The sequence below is a fragment of the Leucoraja erinacea genome, chromosome 12, assembly GCF_028641065.1.
Source record: "Leucoraja erinacea ecotype New England chromosome 12, Leri_hhj_1, whole genome shotgun sequence".
Lineage (NCBI taxonomy): Eukaryota > Metazoa > Chordata > Chondrichthyes > Rajiformes > Rajidae > Leucoraja > Leucoraja erinaceus.
Window position 1 is genome coordinate 32,808,504 of NC_073388.1, and position 19,850 is coordinate 32,828,353.

The window sequence follows — 19,850 nt, forward strand, 5'->3', positions numbered from 1 at the left end:
CTCTCTCTCTCTCTCTGTCTCTCTCTCTCTGTCTCTGTCTCTCTCTCTCCTTCCCATCCATCCTGCACTTCTTCCCCCCATTCATACTGCACTGAACCCCCTTTCATCCCGTACTGAACCACCCTCCTCAGTGATTTTCCCATTCATCTTTTCTAATCTCACATTCATCCTGTCTGATCCCCTCATTCATCCTGTAAGGGTCCAGTACGACATTCATCCGTACTGAACCCCTGCATCTATACTGTTCCCCCCTTCACTCCATACCCATTCATCCTGCACAGACCGTCCTCCACCCGCTGAATTTGAGGGAACTCTCGACTCGCATTTATGTCCTTCGCTCCTATTGTGCTTTTTGTCCACCCTATTGTGCTGGAAATGTCTTCAGAGCGAACATTGACTATGTTTGATAACGGAATGCAATCAAATGTGTTTTAATTCCCAATGTTATTATTATTTTTAGTCCATAAAGATGGATTCATTAAATTGTGGACATGTGAAGCATTAAAACCGGTGTTCGATTGTCACTGCTACCGTTGACACGTTATTACAGAATTCATTTTAACGTCAAATCAATGCTCTTAATATGGAGTATCAGTACTGTAGTTATTTAATGAGCAACATTCATAACTATACGTTGGATTTATCCAGGTTTTACTGCTACAGCCGATCATATACATCACAAATTTGGTCAGGAGATATTTCAGTTGAAATTTTAACGTTAATTCTGAAGTGGGAATGATGGAAAGCGTTTATCAATAATTTTTTTTTAATCTGGTGCGTACAAACTAGGTATCTTCATTGCTGTTCACAACACGTACATCTAATCTGAATGTCCGGAATGTGGAGTTTTGACACCTTTAAACATATTACCAAAAGAACATTTGCTGCAGTTATGTCCTTTGGCCATCTCTTGTCAGTTAGTGTAATGTTTCACCTGTCAGATGGGTATAGTCGGTTTTAACAGCTATTATCATAAAATGCCTTTAGAAATTTCCTTGCAACCTGTATATTTTGTTATGGATAAATTATGTGGGATGCGAGCGTGTTTCTGTACCAATAGCAATAACGACCCATGTTATAACGACCCAGGATTTATTGATCATACGCACATTTTTGTTTGGAAGTGGAAAGAACTAATAGAAATTGCATTAATTGCAATGTGTAAAAAGTTGCTATATTGTATTATGATTTTGTGGCATGTCATTGTGGTATATATCATGTCTTGATTTGTGAATATGTTTAGTTTGTGAGTTATTTGAAGCAGGAATAATATGTGAATGTAGCCAAAAGTGCTGGAGGAACTCAGCGGATGCGGCAGCATCTATGGAGCGAAGGAAATAGGCAACGTTTCGGGCCGAAACCCTTCTTCAGACTGATGGGTTTCGGCCTGAACCCATCATTTTTGTCTACCTTCGATTTTCCAGCATCTGCAGTTCCTTCTTGAACATAATATGTGAATGCTTCATTGAGCATAATTCCGACTGGTAACTACGCACTTCGTCCGAGCACATTATCGCACGCGTCATGGAAACCGTTTTAAACGACCACCTAAACTGTCATTTGGGAACCTAAAAAGCTGTCAAGGTTGCCCGGCTGGCAACAGGGAAAAAAGTTAAGTGAGAGCCCTGATATATACTTCAATCGTAAGTTAAATGTTTGACTGGCAGAGAAATGTTTCCGATATTGCCATAACTTATTCTGCTATATTTTAAGCTCCTTTGGTTTGGCTGAGCAAATTCATATTAGAAATATTGTTGCATTAAATGGTTAATTGAGCTAATATTGAGGATTTATCTTTTCTGTAGGTCGCCTGTATGCAGTTAATTAATGCCCTCGTCACATCTCCAGATGACCTGGATTTCAGGATACACTTGAGAAATGAATTTTTGCGTTGTGGACTGAAAAAGATACTACCTGTAAGAAGACTACAGAATTATGCACTGCTGTCAAGTTTTTTTGGGGATGTAAATACATTAACATGAGCGAGGGAACTAACTTAAAATTTGTCTTCTGATTATTGTAGTAAATTAGAATGGTTTTAACATAGGAGCTTCACTCAGAAGGTCTGGGGCTGTTTTTTTTGGGCAATGGTAAATGTATCAATTATAAGATACATTTATTTATGAACCATTGAAAATATTTGTAACTTAATATTATATGAAAATGTATTGATTTAATTTTATAGAAAGCCTTACGTATTCATGGATCCAATTAATTTGATATAGCATCACACAAAAAAAAACTTTTGGTGACGATTGTTAAATGAGAAGACAGAAGAAGAATGTATAAACTTGTCAACACTAAACCATGTTTAATATTGGCATGCTTTATTATTCATGTTGCTGTCTATATCATTCAATGAACCAAGCTTACTTACTTTACAAGTCACATGATACTTCTCCAAAGATAAGTTTTGCTATATATTAATTTTTGTTATGTTCAACTTATAGTTGCATGGTTCATGAATACTGGCTCAGGGTAAATTATTTAATGAACTTTTCATAGAATTTAATTGCAGCTTGGCTTTAAATCAGTTTATTTCCCCTCTTTATTTAACTAACAGCAATGGGAGTATAGATATAATAAACACTTGCCAAATGTATAGTTCAGATGTGCAGTATTGCAAACAAAACCTGATTGTTTAATTAGGTTTTTGTGCAATAGCATATCTTGAGACCTTCTTTCTCTCTTCCATCAATCTTAAAATCTCAGATAATCTGTTCATAGATTTAAACCATGTATTTGAATTTTTCAGATATTGAAAGAGAAAGAAAATGACGAACTAGATATTCAACTAAAAGTGTTTGATGAAAACAAAGAAGAGGACTTCATTGAAGTATCACATCGACTGGAAGACATCCGATCTGAGATGGAATATCCTTATTATATTATCTCCCGTATGTGCTTTGGTTATACTGATTTGTTGTGTCAACAGATTACAATGGAAAAGCAGAATTGCATTAAAGTAATGAGACACTATATTGCACATTGGAAGCTTACTAAATGCAGAATTAGTTTTGTTTTTAAACATATTTGCAAATAAGATAAGTATGTTTATGTTGTTGATCTAATTAAACTAATTGGACTAATGTATGTGTCAACCCCATCTTCTGTGATGCAGTGGATCTTAGTTGTGCTTTCTACTAACAGTTTCCACTTCATGAGCAAAGTCGATCATCATAAATTCCCTAAAGTCATTGTGCTTTCCTGTGTGATATACTGGGGCAATCCAGGTTTTTTGTATTTAATTATGTTGGCAGGAATGATTTGTCAGTAGTGGATAAGATGTCTTTCAATAATTTATTTTTAGTTGTACATGTAAAAATGAGTGAGTGAAGCAGGAAATTATTGCTGCTTTCAATATTCATTCAAAAAGTTATAATTATATGGAAAATATATTTTTCTTGTAGTTTTGGCTTCAATTAAACTGAATTTTGAAAATGAACATGTTAAAATGTTAATATAAATAACTGGGGAAAAGTTTCAAGGCATCTGCTCCTTTGCCTTTCGTGCCAGTTTTTTCTAGATATTAAACATTCCCTATTATCTTGCAATTCAATCACAATGAATTAATCTTGATGACTTTGGTATGGTTAGGGTAACCCAGCTACCTTGTTTTCAGAAATTTTCATTCAATACTTTATGGACTGTAAGTTCCAGGAATTTCCATTTGCACAGTACTTTCACCTTTGGAAAACTTTCCTAGTTAGAACTTGGGAATAAAAGTGGTCAAAATTGGCATGAGTTATAAATGGCTAAAATAATGATTGAAGTAAGTTTTAAGGACCATAAGGAGGAAAAGAGAAAGAGGCCAGTTAGTCTAAAGAGAAAGTTCCAAATCTTAATATCAAGTCAATTCAAGGTAGTTTTTTAGTAGTAGGAATAAAGGTGTAGACTATTTTCTAAATGGGGAGAGAATCCAGACCTCAGAGATACAAAGGATTTGGGAGTGCTGGTGCAGGATTCCCAAAAAGTTAATTTGCAAGTCGAATCGGTAGTGAGGAAGGCAAAAGCAATGCTAGCATTTATTTCTAAAGGACCAGAATACAAAAACAGGAATGTAATGCTGAAAATCTATAAGGTGCTGGTCAGGGTGAATTTTGAGTATTGGGAGCAATTTTGGGCCTCATATCTGAGGAACGATGTGCTGGCCTTGGAATAGGTCCAGAGGAGGTTTACGAGAATGATCCTAGGAATGAGTAGGTCAACGTATGATGAAGATTTGACGATACTCAACTGTTTGATGCTGCAATTTAGAAGGACGAGGGGGTTCCAGGTCATAGAATTAAAGGACGTTACTTTAGGAAGGAGATGTGGAGGAATTTCTTAAGTCAGAGGGTGGTGAATCTGTGGAATTCATTGCCACAGATGGTTGTGGAAGCTGTCAATGGATATTTTTAAGGCAAAGGTTCTTGATTAGTATGGGTGTTATAGGGAGAAGGCAGGTGAATGGGATTAGGAGAGATAGATTAGCCATGATTAAATGGTGGAGTAGACTTGATGGGCCGAATGTCCTAATTCTACTCCTATCACTTATGGTAACTAAGATGCAGCCGCCGTTTACAATACCAAATGAGCAGGATATTGTTGAAAGTGCATTGTAAGAGTTTTGAAGAGAACTATAAGGAAATATGTTCAAGTTTTACTATTTCTTGAATGTGAACCTCTGTATTTTATTAAGAACATTTAGTTACATAGGTGCTTATTTCCAAATACTTAATTCCAATAGTAATAGATGCTGCTGTTTGTGGTAATCATAACATTAGCACTTTTTTGTCTTTAACTTAATTTTCACCGACATGAATGAAGTCTATCATCTATTATCCAATATGGTGAAGGACACTTCTGCAGAAACATTTTTTCTATCAATCCTACAACATCTGCTGCTCATCAGGAATGATTATTATATCAGGTGAGATTTCATAATGTGTTATTTTTAATGTGAATCAAGTGTCTTTTAAAGAAACCATCAATGAGCAACAGCCCAACAATAATGCAAGCAAATAGATGAGGCACCCAATTATTGAATTGCAAATTATTAATAGTGCAAGAGGTGTCTTTTCATTATAGTTTAAATGATAGTATTCTGATTTATTTTTCTTAGAATTAGAAATGTTGCATGTCTGTGTATTAAATTATAACGTGTGAAAATCTGTTGTTAAAATAACTTGGAGAAATCAAAATGTGTTCCTTCCGTTATTTTATAGAAATAACGGAAGGAAGAAAGTACGTTTACAGTGCGATCCCAATGGTAATGTAGGGTATGCAGCAATCATTCTGTGTATAACAAGCTTCTACATGAAGCCGTGATAATAAGAAGAAAATCTGTTTTGGAAATGTTAATAGAGAACTAGATATTAACGAGGGCATTGGGGATTTCTCCCATGGTCATCTTCCTGAAAAACGGCACATCTAACAGTGTATAACTCGTTTCTTACTGAACTGGAGTGGTGTCTGAGATTTTATGGTCAAGCTGTTTCAAGTGGGCCTTGGACCCATCAGATCCAAGAATGGTATTGTGTGCAATAGTTGACTCCTGTTATGAGAGTTTTATATTCTGTAAAATGAATGAAAACAATATTTAAGCTGAGAATTTTCCAAGCACAATTAAAACTTATGTATGAAATATATAAATATGATGAAATCTAAAGAAGGAGTGAATAGAAACATAGAAAATAGGTGCAAGAGTAGGCCCTTCGAGCCTGGACCGCCATTCAATATGATCATGGCTGATATCCAACTCAGTATCCTGTACCTGCCTTCTCTCCATACCCCTTGATCCCCTTAGCCACAAGGGCCACATCTAACTCACTCTTAAATATAGCCAATGAACTGGCCTCAACTACCTTCTGTGGCAGAGTTCCAGAGATTCACCACTCTCTGTGTGAAAAATGTTTTTCTCATCTCGGTCCTAAAGGATTTCCCCATTATCCTTAAACTGTGACAACTGTGAATCTGGTACATTAAATTTTAAAAATCTGAGTATATTTGCTGGAACCAGTTATTTGTTTTGTGACTAATAACAATTAAAACTTTCCTTGACCACTACACTGTGAAGGTGGACATGATTATCTATTTTAAATTGCTAGCATAAGTTTATTACATTTTAATTTACTTACAAAATTGTTAAACCTTTTACTTTTACACACGTCTTAAATGTACATTTGAATCAAATGATGACTCTCTTACCTGTGAAGCATACCTTAAAAATTGAGTAGCTGGATTGAGCATATAACCATATAACCATATAACAATTACAGCACGGAAACAGGCCATCTCAGCCCTACAAGTCCATGCCGAACAAATTTTTTTCCCCCTTAGTCCCACCTGCCTGCACTCGTACCATAACCCTCCATTCCCTTCTCATCCATATGCCTATCCAATTTATTTTTAAATGATACCAATGAACCTGCCTCCACCACTTCCACTGGGAGCTCATTCCACACCGCCACCACTCTCTGCGTAAAGAAGTTCCCCCTCATATTACCCCTAAACTTCTGTCCCTTAATTCTGAAGTCATGTCCTCTTGTTTGAATCTTCCCTATTCTCAAAGGGAAAAGCTTGTCCACATCAACTCTGTCTATCCCTCTCATCATTTTAAAGACCTCTATCAGGTCCCCCCTTAACCTTCTGCGCTCCAAAGAATAAAGCCCTAACTTGTTCAACCTTTCTCTGTAACTTAGTTGCTGAAACCCAGGCAACATTCTAGTAAATCTCCTCTGTACTCTCTCTATTTTGTTGACATCCTTCCTATAATTTGGCGACCAAAATTGTACACCATACTCCAGATTTGGCCTCACCAATGCCTTGTACAATTTTAACATTACATCCCAGCTTCTATACTCAATGCTCTGATTTATAAAGGCTAGCATACCAAAAGCTTTCTTTACCACCCTATCTATATGAGATTCCACCTTCAAGGAACTATGCACGGTTATACCCAGATCCCTCTGTTCAACTGTATTCTTCAATTCCCTACCATTTACCATGTACGTCCTATTTTGATTTGTCCTGCCAAGGTGTAGCACCTCACATTTATCAGCATTAAACTCCATCTGCCATCTTTCAGCCCATTTTTCCAAATGGCCTAAATCACTCTGTAGACTTTGGAAATCCTCTTCATTATCCACAACACCCCCTATCTTGGTATCATCTGCATACTTACTAATCCAATTTACCACACCTTCATCCAGATCATTGATGTACATGACAAACAACAAAGGACCCAACACAGATCCCTGAGGCACCCCACTAGTCACCTGCCTCCAACCCGATAAACAGCCATCCACCATTACCCTCTGGCTTCTCCCATTCAGCCACTGTTGAATCCATCTTGCTATTCCTGCATTTATACCCAACAGTTGAACCTTCTTAACCAACCTTCCATGAGGAACCTTGTCAAAGGCCTTACTAAAGTCCATATAGACAACATCCACTGCTTTACCCTCGTCAATTTCCCTAGTAACCTCTTCAAAAAATTCAAGAAGATTAGTCAAACATGACCTTCCAGGCACAAATCCATGTTGACTGTTCCTAATCAGACCCTGTTTATCTAGATGCTTATATATATTGTCTCTAAGTATCTTTTCCATTAATTTGCCCACCACTGAAGTCAAACTAACAGGTCTATAATTGCTAGGTTTACTCTTAGAACCCTTTTTAAACAATGGAACAACATGCGCAGTACGCCAATCCTCGGGGACTATTCCCGTTTCTAATGACATTTGAAATATTTCTGTCATAGCCCCGGCTATTTCTACACTAACTTCCCTCAATGTCCTAGGGAATATCCTGTCAGGACCTGGAGACTTATCCACTTTTATATTTTTCAAAAATGTCAGTACTTCTTTTACTTTGAACCTCATAGTATCCATAGCTACTCTACTAGCATGTTGTCAACAATATTCTGGTTTCTTTTTCTGATGCATTAAACACTGTTGATTTGATCACTTAGCACATTTTTTTAAATGTTTTCAAGTTTTATGAATAAAATTAACCTGCAAATTTGTGTTAGATTGACCTGGGTTTAACTTCAGTTTTACATGGACTCTTGTGTAAAGATGAAAATCTGTTGGAATTTCCAATGGGAATAATGGTGAAGCAGGAACGGCTGTGAAACATAATTTCCCATTCTCATGCTAGGGAATTTTCACTCAATTTCTGTGCCTGATAGTTTTAGATTATTTTAAAAATCTTTAATCAGTTAAAATATTTTTAATTGCTTATTTAATTTCAAGTAGTTTTTAAATGTTTTGGAGTATCAGCTGTTCAGAGCCAGTTATGGACCTTAACAGGTTTGTAAAGGTTCAGGCTTCACTTGCTGAGTTTTAGTAGCAAGCGAACGTGTACTTCACTTCAAAATACCTGCCCCAAAATTTTGAAGTAATATTCAATGCCCTTATCAATTCTAATTCATGAAAATCATTTGCTGTGTTAAGTTCCACTGTTCTAACAGTGTATCCAGTAAATGTTCTATTTTTGACTCAATTTATTTGTAAATATATAAGAACTTGCTTAACCTGCTCAGGCCTTTGCCTTTATTATACCACAGTCTTGTAAAGGGGTTCTTATGGAAATTGTCTTCATACATTGAAGACAAATGTAGGACCCTAAAGGGGCTGTCCCACTGCGATGACCTAATTCGCGAGCTTAGAAGAGTTTAGGAGAGTTTGAAAAAATGTCATGTTGAAGACCTCCTTCGACCTCCTTCGACTATGTTGAAAACTAGCTTCGACTACCTTCGACAACCTTCGATAACCTGCGACTACCCTCAAATACCTACGAATAACTTTCCGACCTACTGCTTCGACTAAACCTACAAGTAAAAAAATATTGATTTTTTCCGTGGCGACCTTTTTATACTCACGGGTATTTTTCAACATGTTGAAAAATACGCTGCGACCCAGCTGAGGCCTCCAGTACGCGGGGACTACCCTCGCACACAAAGACCTCCTAGGACCTCGTGTCGATCATGCTGCAAGCATTAGTCAAGGGCAAACTCGCCAGAACACGGGGATTAGGTCGCCACAGTGGGACAGCCCCATAATCAGAGACTGGGAATTTATAATGGGAAACAAGGAAATAGCAGAACAGTTAAACAAGTACTTTGGTCTGTCTACACCAAGGAAGGCACAAACAATCTCCCAGAAATACTAGGGGACTGAAGATCTAGTGGTAAGGAGGAAAGGAGGAACTGAAGGGAATCCACATTAGTCAGAAAATAGTGTTAGGTAAACTGTTGGGACTGAAGGCAGATAAATCGCAAGGACCTGATGGTCTGAATCCTAGAGTACTCAAGGAGGTGGCCCTAGAAATCGTGGATGCATTGGTGATCATTTTCCAATGTTCTCTTGACTGGATCAGTTTCTGTAGACTGGAGGGTAGCCATTGTAAGCCCACTTTTTAAGAAAGGAGGGAGAGAGAAAACGGGGAATTATAGACTAGTTACCTGTACATCGGTAGTGTGAAAGATGATTATTAAAGATTAATAACAGCGCATTTGGAAAGCAGTGACAGGATTGGACAAAGTCAGCATGGATTTATGAAGGGGAAATCATGCTTGACTAATCATTTGGAATTTCTTGAGGATGTAACAAATAGAATGGATAAGGGAGAGCCACTGGATGTGGTGTTTCTGGACTTTCAAAAAGCCTTTAACAAGGTCCCACACAAGAGATTAGTGTGCAAAATTAGAGCACATGGTGTTGGGGGTAGGGTATTAACATGGATAGAGAACTGGTTGGCAGACAGGAAGCAAAAAGTAGGAATTAACGGGTCCTTTTCAGAATGGCAGGTAGTGACTAGTGAGGTGCCGCAAGGCTTGGTTCTGGGACCCCAGTTATTTACAATATATATTAATGATTTAGACGAGGGATTTAAATGTGACATCTCCAAGTTTACAGATGACTCAAAGCTTGGTAGCAGTGTGAGCTGCGATGAGGATGCTACGAGGTTGCAGGGTTTGGATAGGTTGGGTGAGTGGGCAGATGCATGGCAGATGCAGTATAATGTGGGTAAATGTGAGATTATCCACTTTGGTGGCAGGAACAGGATGGCAGATTATTATCTGAATGGTATCAGATTAGGAAAAGGGGAGGTACAACAAGACCTGGGTGTGCTTGAACATCAGACACTGAAAGTAAGCATGCAGGTATAGCAGGCAGTGAAGAAAGCTAATGGCATGTTGGCCTTCATTGCGAGCAGATTTAAATTTAGGAGCAAGGAGGTCCGACTGCAGTTGTACAGAGGCCTGGTGAGACCGCATCTCGAGTATTGTGTGCAATTTTGGTCTCCTAATTTGAGGAAGGGCAATATTGCTATTGAGGCAGTGCAGCGTAGGTTCACTAGGTTAATTCCCGGGATGGCGGGACTGACATATGATGAAAGAATGTGTCAACTGGATTTGTGTTCACTGGAATAGAAGGATGAATACATCGCGACCTATAGAAAAAAATAAAATTCTTAAAGGATCTGACAGGCAGGAAAATGTTCCCGATGTTTAATTTAAGAATAAGGGGTCACAGTTTAAGAATAAGGGGTAGATCATTTAAGATTTAAGAGCCTGTCCCACGAGCATGCGACTGCATGCGGCAAGCGCGACCAAACCGGCAGCGGGGGCCGCGCGGAGGTCGAGTGATCCCGTACGAATTGACGTGAAGTTCGAGCGAAGTCCGCGGGAAGTTCGCGCTAGGCATACGCCGTCAAGACGCTGCGTAGGCCGTCAAGACGCTGCGCATGCCCGTCGAGGCGTTGCGTACGACCTCAATGCGGCTGCGGGCCGGCACGCCGTTGCCACGCAGAATTAGGGCTAAAGGAATCAAGAGATATGGGGAAAATGCAGGAGCGGGATACTGATTTTAGGTGATCAGCCATGATCATATTGAATGGCGTTGCTAGCTCGAAGGGCCAAATGGCGTACTCCTGCACCAATATTTCTATGTTTCTATCATTATAATAATAATAAATTTTATTTATGGGTGCCTTTCAAGAGTCTCAAGGACACCTTACAAAAATTTAGCAGGTAGAGGAAAAACATGTAAGGGGAATGAAATAAATAGTAGAGACATGACTAGTACACAAAGTAAAGACAGAATTCAATACAAAACATAATATGAGGCAATTAATGCACAGATGAAAATGGAGGGGGACGTGGGGCTAAGGATAGGCAGAGGTGAAGAGATGGGTCTTGAGGCGGGACTGGAAGATGGTGACGGATACGGAATTGCGGATCAGTTGGGGGAGGGAGTTCCAGAGCCTGGGAGCTGTCCTGGAGAAGGCTCTGTCCCCCAAAACTGCGGAGGTTGGACTTGTGGATGGAGAGGAGACCGGCTGATGTGGATCTGAGGGACCGTGAGGGTTGGTAGGGGGAGAGGAGGTCAGTGAGATATGGGGGGGCAGATGGTGGAGGGCTTTGTAGGTGAGGATCAGGATTTTGTAGTTGATCCGGTGGGAGATGGGAAGCCAGTGAAGTTGTTTGAGGACTGGAGTGATGTGATGCCAGGATTTGGTGTGGGTGATGAGTTGGGCGGCTGCGTTCTGGACCAGTTGGAGTCGGTTGATGTAGGTGGAGCTGATGCCAAGGAGAAGTGAGTTGCAGTAGTCCAGTCGGGAGGAGATGAAGGCATGGATGAGTCTTTCAGCAGCGGGCGGTGTGAGAGAGGGTCTGAGTTTGGCGATGTTGCGGAGATGAAAGAAGGAGATTTTAATGACATGGCGGATGTGAGGCTCAAGGGAGAGGGTGGAATCAAAGATCACGCCAAGGTTGCGGGCCTGGGGAGATGGGGAGACAGTGGTGCCGTCGATGGTGAGAGTGGGGTTATTGATTTTGCTGAGTGTGGCTTTGGAGCCTATGAGGAGGAATTCTGTCTTATTGCTGTTGAGTTTGAGGAAATTATGTTGCATCCAGGTTTTTATAGCTGACAAACAGGAGTGATATGGGAGAGGGGGGGGGGGTTTGTGGGGGGATTTGGTGCCGAGGTAGATCTGGGTGTCGTCAGCGTAACAGTGGAAGTCCAGGTTGAAGTGGCGGAGTATCTGACCAAGGGGGAGGATGTAGATGATGAAGAGGAGGGGGCCGAGTATGGCGCCTTGGGGAACACCTTGAGTGACTGTGGCTGTAGCAGAGGTGTGGTTGTGGAGAGAGATGAAGTGGGATCTGTTGGAAAGGTAGGAACGGAGCCAGCTGAGTGCAGAGCCTTCAATGCCGAGGTCTTTGAGTCTGGTGAGCAGGATGTTATGGTTCACTGTATCGAAGGCTGCGCTCAGGTCGAGGAGGATGAGGATGTTGAGGGAACCGGTGTCAGCAGAGGTGAGGAGGTCGTTGAGGACTTTGAGGAGAGCAGTTTCTGTGATATGGAGGGGGCGAAAGCCAGATTGGAGGGGTTCAAGTAGGTTATATGCAAGGAGGCGGGAATTAAGTTGCGACGCAACGATACGCTCCAGGGTTTTTGAAAGAAAGGGGAGGTTTGAGATTGGGCAGTAGTTAATGAGAGAGGAGGGATCAAGACCAGGTTTCTTTAAGATTGGTGTAACAGCAGCAGTTTTGAAAGCGGAGGGGACAATTGCTTGGGACAATGAGGAGTTGAAGAGATTAGTGAGGTAGGGGCAGAGAACGGGGAGGCAGGACTTCAGCAGGGGAGTGGGGAGAGGGTCGAGGGAGCAGGTAGTGGGTTTGGAAGAGCTGATGAGTTTGGAGATTTCAATAGGGGTGACCAGGTCAAACTGGGAGAGGAAGCAGTGTGGAGGAGGGGTAAGGTGGTCAGTGGAGATGTTGAAAGGAGGGGCCTTGGTAGGTGGTGGAGTAGATGCTGGGGAGTCGGGTACAGGGGATAAAGATTGATAGATGGTGCTGATTTTATCAGCGAAAAAGTGGAGGAATGAGTTGCAGAGATCCGGAGTAGAGGTAGGGAGAGTGCTGGCTCGAGGCTTGAGGAGGTTGCCCACTGTGGAGAAGAGGGTTCTGTGGTTTAGGCAGGGCTCGGTGAATATGGAGGAGAGGTAGGCAAATTTTGCAGCAATGAGGGCATCTTTGTAGTCAGTAAGGTGGAGTTTTTAAGCTTCAAGGTGGACTGTGAGAGATGATTTCTTTGTGAGACGTTCAAGTCGGCGACCAGTCTGTTTCAGTTTACGAAGTGCAGTTGTGTACCAGGGTGAAGATGTGTTGAAAGTTACGGTTCTTGTTTTGAGGGGGGCCATAGTGTTAAGGGAGGTAGACATGGTGGAGTTGAGATGGTTTGTGAGATCATCAGGTGAGATGGGGGTTGAGTCCAGGGGGAGAGTGGTGTAGAGCAAGTCAGAGAGATGGTGGGGATCAATGGATTTTAGAGGAAGATGTTATGTGAAGCTTTTTAACGTCATTTCCACAAATAGATGTGTTCTTGCAATAGTACATTTTGGATTGTATTTGTGCGATTAGTAGTGTTGATTGAAAATCATTTAATGTTATTTGTATTTTTTCCAGACCCCAGTATTACAAGATAATTGAAGAATGCATTTCACAGATAGTATTACACCGAAATGGAACAGATCCTGACTTTGAATATCGTAAACGATTAGATGTGGATTTTAGTCATCTTGTAGGTATGTTCTGAATTTTCAGTTAGTTTTAGGTTAAAACAATTAAATAGTTCTTCATAGTGTTTCAAATTATATGTTTCCATTGCATTGTATCTCTGCAGTGATTTCCTGGAGGTTCCACTCACTGTTTTAAAATGGAATGTTTTACTTGCCAGTAAAGCACATATGTTAGTTCAACATCTTTAAGAGAATTAACAAATTTGGTCACGTCTTATGCAGTCACTTTGGGCATAGTAGAGCAATGTCAAACAAACTAATTCATTCCCCTTGACGAAAAGATTGCTGTTGTTTATGCAATAACAAAACAATATATGAAGCAACTCCATATTCTTTACACAACTGTATATTTGAACATAATTGTTGAAACTCTAATTCACATAGTTTGAAGTTTACTTCTAATCCCTCTTTTTTTAACGGCTGACTGAACGTTGTATGTGGCAGAATTCTTATTTAAATCTAGCTAGGTTTCAAGAAAAAAATAAGGTTGATGATCTTACTTATCAATGAACGGAACTATTCAACCTTGGTGTCCCAATGATTAGGACTTGAACCATTATGTACCATAATTAGAAGCCCCCATCTCTGTGTAATATGGTCAATAGAGGTGAACATACCTGCAGTTTATTCACATTGCTTAATAACAGATGATGCCAGAGACTTGAACAGTTACATATTTTCTGAAACATATGATGTCAACACATAGTATTTTTAAGATTTTATTTTTGAAATATAACACCTCTTGAAACTAGATATAAAATTGTGCATTTTTCAGGTTATCTGAATATTTATATTCTTGAATTTGAACCAGATATTGTTAGTCTAAAGGAATATTGTGCGTTGTATCAAAGTTTAGCTTAAATACATTTTCTTCTGGCCAATGATATGGAATTAAGAAACACATAATCAATTAATATGTCTTAATAGATCAATGTGTTGACAAAGAAAAAGTGGAAGAAAGTGAACAGAGAGCATTGGAATTTTCCAAAAAGGCAAGTATTCAAGAAAGTGATTTAAATCCAAACATATGAAATTGATTATTGAATCAAATATTTGATTGTTAGTATGTATTGGAATGGGGAAAATGATAAACCTTTTGACAGGTTTTTTTTCCGAGACAGTGGTCCCTTTCAGCTTCATTGATTTAGTATGCAGTAATCAATCCTTGTTCATCTTACGTGCATCAACATTGTTCATATTGGAATAATCTGAGTGTCATTTAACACAAACCAAGGTGTCTTTAATTTGAAATGATAGTCCTAAGAACATTACAATTTATATTCTTAGGACTATCTTCTTCTTAGGCCCCCTTCGGTCATGGCTGACCATGGGTGTCTCCAGGGCATTATTCCCTATATGGAGGACACCTGTGCGTGACTGTTTAACGTGGGGAGACTGGTGCACAGACAGCCACCCCACGGTCCTTGACAGATCTGGGTCAGGATCCAGTGGCATGGAGTCCAAGACGATGGGAGACCCTTTTCTGCTGCAGCTTTCATCCGCCTTCCCAGCCGTTATGACGCTCCACTAAGGTCAGCCATCGTCCTCCGCCTGTTCCACTGTTGAGGTCTTGGTTGGATTGCTCTTTGTCAGAGACCGCCCCCTCGAGCTTACTGCTATAGGTGGCCCTACCAGGAGCATAGCTCCAGATGGCATCGCTCTCAGGATCTCAGGTCCACACAAGCTTCTCCACCATGATAAGGTGACAATCCACGGAGAAGCAGGACTATCAAGTAACCTACAATTAATGTTCTTTAAACAATCAACATTACATATTGCTTTTAAGACTATCAATATTACAACATGTTTCGCATAAAAACGGTACAAAAAACTTCAGGAATACGTACATGAATTTGACATTCCTTTGTATCATTACATCATTCATGTGAATATGACAGCCTTCTGCTGAAATGTGCAGCTTTACTTTGGATGAACAAGTGTTCAGCATAGGAGAAAACAACATTGCCCTGACCCATTTACATCAGCAAAAGTATTGTATTCCATCCTCTATTGTGATAACTGTAAATTCAAATATATATTTTTATTTATCGTAGAAGTTATCCGCTTGTTATTAAGGTATTGCGGAAGAATCTGAGAGGCAAAACTGAATCCAAAAATTGCATAGTACAATCAATCAGAACTGAAGTAAATTGATGTGCAGCTTTTTCTTAAATTGATGACACGCCAATGGATCCCAAAGTTAACGGTGTACCATAGCTAAATACTAAACTAAGAAGTAGCAGCACAGATATTTAGGGCACTGTTGATGTCCATGAGATTAATATGGGTATATTGCAGCTCCTTGCTAAAGTACTGGGAAACTACATTAATTTTGCCTTGTAATCCCCATCTCTTGCTCTTTGTGACGTTTATACTCTCTGCATAACAGGGCATCAAAACTAGCATGATTTAATTTTACCAATGTGTCATTTAAACTGTTAGTGACTGCAGTCTTGACTTTTAGTAGTTGTGTAAATCTAAGATTGGGCACTTTCAATAATTGTAATGCGTTGATGTAAAATAAATTGTAGTGAGAAATAGTGAGATAAGTCATGGTTTCCATGTAGTGAACATAAAAGATGTTGCTCCCTGAGTGGAGCCACTTTGTTGTTAAATAAATTGCAAGGTTGAAGAATTGTGTTTTATTGTGCTACTTGGTATAATGTAATGTAAGGAAAAACAAAATCGACACCATGCACATCCTTTCAAAAAGAAAGTAACTCTTGATTTTTATTTCTGTGTCTAAATTTTAAATTTATTTAGAACTCCCATTTTAGCTTTGTATACTCAAATGCATGATCACAGTATTTGGTGCACTTGGAAGTAAGCATATTTAACCCTGTTTGCAGTACAATTCAGTGAGCTGATTTGGTACCTTTATATAGAGTTAAAAATGTTCTCGTGACTGGAGCTGTTTATGTTATTAGCAAACACAAAATGACAACCTTTGTTCAAAGCTTTGTTGGTTCCCATTCACTTAGTGCAGTCATTTTTTTAATCAAACCCTCACAGAGAAGTGAAATGCTGCTATTTACCATACTTATTTCTGAATTGTGATATATTCGATTCTACTCAATGTCAAAAAGTTCCAGTTAATATTTGAGAGCATCATTGGTTCATTTTGCTTGATAACATTGACAAATCTGTATTAAAATTAAGGGACTAAGACCTAGCAAAAGTGAAGTTTAAAAAGACTAATATTAATAAAATAAGAAGAATTTCCTTATGGCTGTTTATTATCAAGCAATATTACTATTGTGTGTAATTTGTACATTGATTAAACAGCATGTCTATAAAGTTTCATTCATGTGTTTGTTTCAGTTTGATGAAGAATTTTCAGCTCGACAAGAAGCTCAGACTGAAAGTCAAAAGAAAGATGAAAGGATAAAAGAACTTGAAACACAAGTCCTTCAGCTGGAAGCTACGGTACTGCAAAAAATATTTTACTTTATTTCAGTAGTGATCAAAAGACTAAGCGTTAAGCGAGATTGGATTTTAATATATTCCGTGTCATTTTAATCCATGCATGTTTCATGAATATGATCTAAATTCCAGACAAAAATGGAATAGTAAAGGTACTGCAGTTTACATTTTTGACTTTCTTGTCTTGATCTATTGCATCAGAAAAAGGTATGATTTTATTTGATTTGAAATCCACTGATGACTCAATACGATACAAACATGGATTTAGGAAGAAAGAAGAAAAAACATGAATGTAGAAAATGTGCATATGTTCAATCGATGGAAGTATCACATTTTGAAATCAAACCAAATACTTGATGTTGATGAATATTCTGTGTATAAATGAATATTCTGTGTATAAAAATCAAATGCATTTGTAAAAACAATTATTTTTTGTCAGGAAATATGGTTTTTAGGGCCCATGCCTTCACATTGTAAACTTCACTATCCTAGGGAAAAGACTGTGGCCATTCATCTTATCTATGGCTCCCAACATTTTAGAAATCTCTATCAATTCATCCGTCAGCCTCCCACACTCCAAGGAAAAAAAGATCCAGCCTTTACAGTCTCTCCTTACTGTACAGACATTCCAGATCCGGTAACATCCACATATTTTTTTGTTTGCCCTTCCCAGTTTAAGGACATGCTTTCAATAGCAAGGCAACCAGAACTGTACACAGTGTGCTAAATGAGGCCGTACCAACATATTGTACAACTGAAACACGACTTCAATTCGCTGACCGATGAAGGCAAGCATGCCAAATGCCTTTTACACCACCCTGTCTACCTGTGTCACCACTTTCAGGGAACTATATACCTGCACTCCTCGGAGTAATAAGGAATACTAGACCAAGTGCAGACCCGTTGGGTCTGTTTCCCCAACGGGGTTTGCGGGGGGGGGGGTGGGCTGCGGCATCACAATCACATTAACCACCCCCCAAACACACAGGTTGGAGGAGGGAGGATGAGAAGAGAGGAGGGAGGGGAGAGGGAGGGGAGGAGGAAACGGGATAGATTTGGGATGGAAAGGAGAGCAGGGTAGGGGGAGAGAGGGGGATGGGGGAGAGAGATGTGGGGGAGGGTGGGATGGGGAGGGGGGGACGGGGAGGGAGGGGGGGGAGGGAGGGGGAGTGGGAGGGAGGGGAGTGGGGGAGGGAGGAGGAGAGGGAGGGAGGAGGGGGGGAGAGGGAGGGGGGAGGGGGGAGAGGTGTGGGGGGAGAGAGAGGAAAGAGTGGGGGGGGGGGAGAGGGGAGAGTGGGGGGGGGGAGGGGGAGGGGGAGGGGGAAGGGTGGAGGTGGAGAGTGGGGAGGGAGGAGGAGAAGGGTAGGGGGAGTGATGGAAGAGGGACAGAGGGATAGGAGGAAGGGGGCAGGTGGAGAGAGGGAATGGGGTGGGGTAGGGAGGGAATTGGGCTGGGGGAGAGAGGGATGGGTGGTAGAGGGGTGAGTAGAGGGAAACATAGAAACATAAGTTTCTATAAGATCATATAACCATATAACCATATAACAATTACAGCACGGAAACAGGCCATCTCGGCCCTACAAGTCCGTGCCGAACAAATTTTTTTTTCCCCTTAGTCCCACCTGCCTGTACTCATACCATAACCCTCCATTCCCTTCTCATCCATATGCCTATCCAATTTATTTTTAAATGATACCAATGAACCTGCCTCCACCAATTCCACTGGAAGCTCATTCCACACCGCTACCACTCTCTGAATAAAGAAGCCCCCCTTCATATTATCCCTAAATTTCTGTCCCTTAATTCTGAAGTCATGTCCTCTTGTTTGAATCTTCCCTATTCTGAAAGGGAAAAAGCTTGTCCACATCAACTCTGTCTATCCCTCTCATCATTTTAAAGACCTCTATCCAGTCCCCCCTTAACCTTCTGCGCTCCAGAGAACAAAGACCTAACTTATTCAACCTATCTCTGTAACTTAGTTGTTGAAACCCAGGCAACATTCTAGTAAATCTCCTCTGTACTCTCTCTATTTTGTTGACATCCTTCCTATAATTAGGCGACCAAAATTGTACACCATACTCCAGATTTGGTCTCACCAATGCCTTGTACAATTTTAACATTACATCCCAGCTTCTATACTCAATGCTCTGATTTATAAAGGCTAGCATACCAAAAGCTTTCTTTACCACCCTATCTATTTGAGATTCCACCTTCAAGGAACTATGCACGGTTATACCCAGATCCCTCTGTTCAACTGTATTCTTCAATTCCCTACCATTTACCATGTACGTCCTATTTTGATTTGTCCTGCCAAGGTACAGCACCTCACATTTATCAACATTAAACTCCATCTGCCATCTTTCAGCCCATTTTTCCAAATGGCCTAAATCACTCTGTAGACTTTGGAAATCCTCAATCTTCTAAATTCTAGCGAGTACAAACCGAGTCTATCCAGTCTTTCTTCATATGAAAGTCCTGACATCCCAGGAATCAGTCTGGTGAACCTTCTCTGTACTCCCTCTATGGCAAGAATGTCTTTGGGCATTGGGCATTGTGACATCACAAGATGTAACGTTCACCAGGGGCTGGGGCGGGTGCAAAGGCATATGTAAATGGATCCATCCCGATTGGACATCTGCGAGCATTGGGCATTGTGACATCACACGATGGAAACGAATCAAAAGGCAGAAAGGCATCCGGTAGCCAGACGGACGGACGGCAGGCGGCAGCCACAGACTTTTATATAATAACTAGACCAAGTGCAGACCCGTTGGGTCTGTTTCCCCAACGGCGTTTGCTGGGGGGGGGGGGGGGGGGGGGGGGGTGGGGGGGGGGGGGGGGGGGCGGCTGGCATC

At 40.4% G+C, this 19,850-nt stretch overlaps 1 protein-coding gene across 3 annotated transcripts in view; it reads left to right on the plus strand.

The window, feature by feature from the left end:
- diaph2 (diaphanous-related formin 2) overlaps positions 1-19,850 on the plus strand; it is a 567,387-nt gene that overhangs the window by 124,321 nt on the left and 423,216 nt on the right. For all 3 annotated transcript variants that reach the window (XM_055643895.1, XM_055643898.1, XM_055643897.1), the window contains exons 6-11: positions 1,806-1,916; positions 2,756-2,874; positions 4,796-4,912; positions 13,460-13,578; positions 14,500-14,564; positions 16,894-16,998. In XM_055643895.1, coding sequence (XP_055499870.1) covers positions 1,806-1,916; positions 2,756-2,874; positions 4,796-4,912; positions 13,460-13,578; positions 14,500-14,564; positions 16,894-16,998 — 636 coding nt within the window. The remainder of the gene's footprint in view (positions 1-1,805; positions 1,917-2,755; positions 2,875-4,795; positions 4,913-13,459; positions 13,579-14,499; positions 14,565-16,893; positions 16,999-19,850) is intronic.